Raw genomic sequence first — 1,118 nt, 5'->3', positions numbered from 1 at the left:
ATAGATTCAGCGAATGGCAACATGCATAATGACTCAATAAAAGGTAGCAGTCCTTCCTCAGGAACTACAACGCAGCTGAATAGCCCGTCACGTTATGCGGAATACATAAACGTTTCCCCACCAGCCCACGGCCCGTTGGCCCAACTCGGCTCTGCTCTGCCTATATCCTCTAGAGCTTCCCAGGGAGATAGGTGGGCTTGCAAGACGCCACAACCAACTAGCGACAACAGACTTGTGGAATGTCCACTGTATGTACCCATTGCTGGATTTCCGTTCTCTTCGCCAGGAGGCATTCCTAACGGCTTCTATCCACCCGATCTCTTCTGGTAGGTGATACCTAAAACTTGGTCATACATTATAGAGTATTGATGTAAGCCATAGGAAAGTTCAAGCGGATCTGCCTTACCTTGCCACCGAAGAGAACCGATTCTTCTTCAATCTTTGTTTCCGCGCCAACATGCCCCCGCCCAATCCATTTGATAATGCATACTGGTGGGCTGTTAGTCCTGCTGGCCAGGCATTCTGTGACACAACTCTATATTCATTAATGACAGACTTGGCTCCCCATCATTTCGTTCTGACTACATTTGCCCTTCTTTCCTATTATAGGATTGTAAATGGGAGCAACGCCTTTGTTCCGATTCCGAATTGCGAGAGATTCTTTTCCGAGTTCCAGAAACTGCATCCCTTTCGCGACACCAAGGAAAGTGCTGGGGGGCTCCTGGAGCGTGTGGCATTTGCAGTGATTAGCACGGGGAGCAGTCTTCAATCAGCGGTCCTTGCAGTTCCCTATCTACGGCCTTGGCAACTCTATGACTGCATGGAATATAACCCATCTACAGCGCAACTTGACGTATACTGTAGTGCGAGGATAGCGAGGAATTGCTCTCACAAGGAGGCAGTCTGCTCTATGAATGGCGTTTTCGGGCTCAGAGACGGAGACCTGACCCGAAGTTAGGCCTGAAAAACAAGGGATGGCTTCTGTAACGAACCAACAAGGCTCAAAAAGGCGACGGGGTGGGAAATACAGGGAGGACGAAAGGGCGAAATTCCGAACGAGATGGCGCACTGAACCTCACTTAGCAAGCTATTGTAGTATTACGAGCCTATAACTCGGC

At 49.4% G+C, this 1,118-nt stretch overlaps 1 protein-coding gene across 1 annotated transcript; it reads left to right on the top strand.

Moving 5' to 3' along the window:
• Positions 1-21: 21 nt before the first annotated feature.
• F4822DRAFT_435541 (uncharacterized protein) lies at positions 22-958 on the top strand (the record flags this gene model as incomplete). Its single annotated transcript, XM_051462210.1, has 2 exons — positions 22-326; positions 382-958. The coding sequence occupies 2 exons, from the start codon at positions 22-24 to the stop codon at positions 956-958; spliced, it is 882 nt and encodes a 293-aa protein (XP_051308259.1).
• Positions 959-1,118: the final 160 nt, after the last annotated feature.

This window comes from Hypoxylon trugodes (assembly GCF_022578975.1).
Source record: "Hypoxylon trugodes strain CBS 135444 unplaced genomic scaffold F4822scaffold_73, whole genome shotgun sequence".
Taxonomy (NCBI): Eukaryota; Fungi; Ascomycota; class Sordariomycetes; order Xylariales; family Hypoxylaceae; genus Hypoxylon; species Hypoxylon trugodes.
The sequence above is the reverse complement of the archived record's forward strand: the minus strand, read 5'-3'. Positions and strand labels throughout refer to the sequence as shown.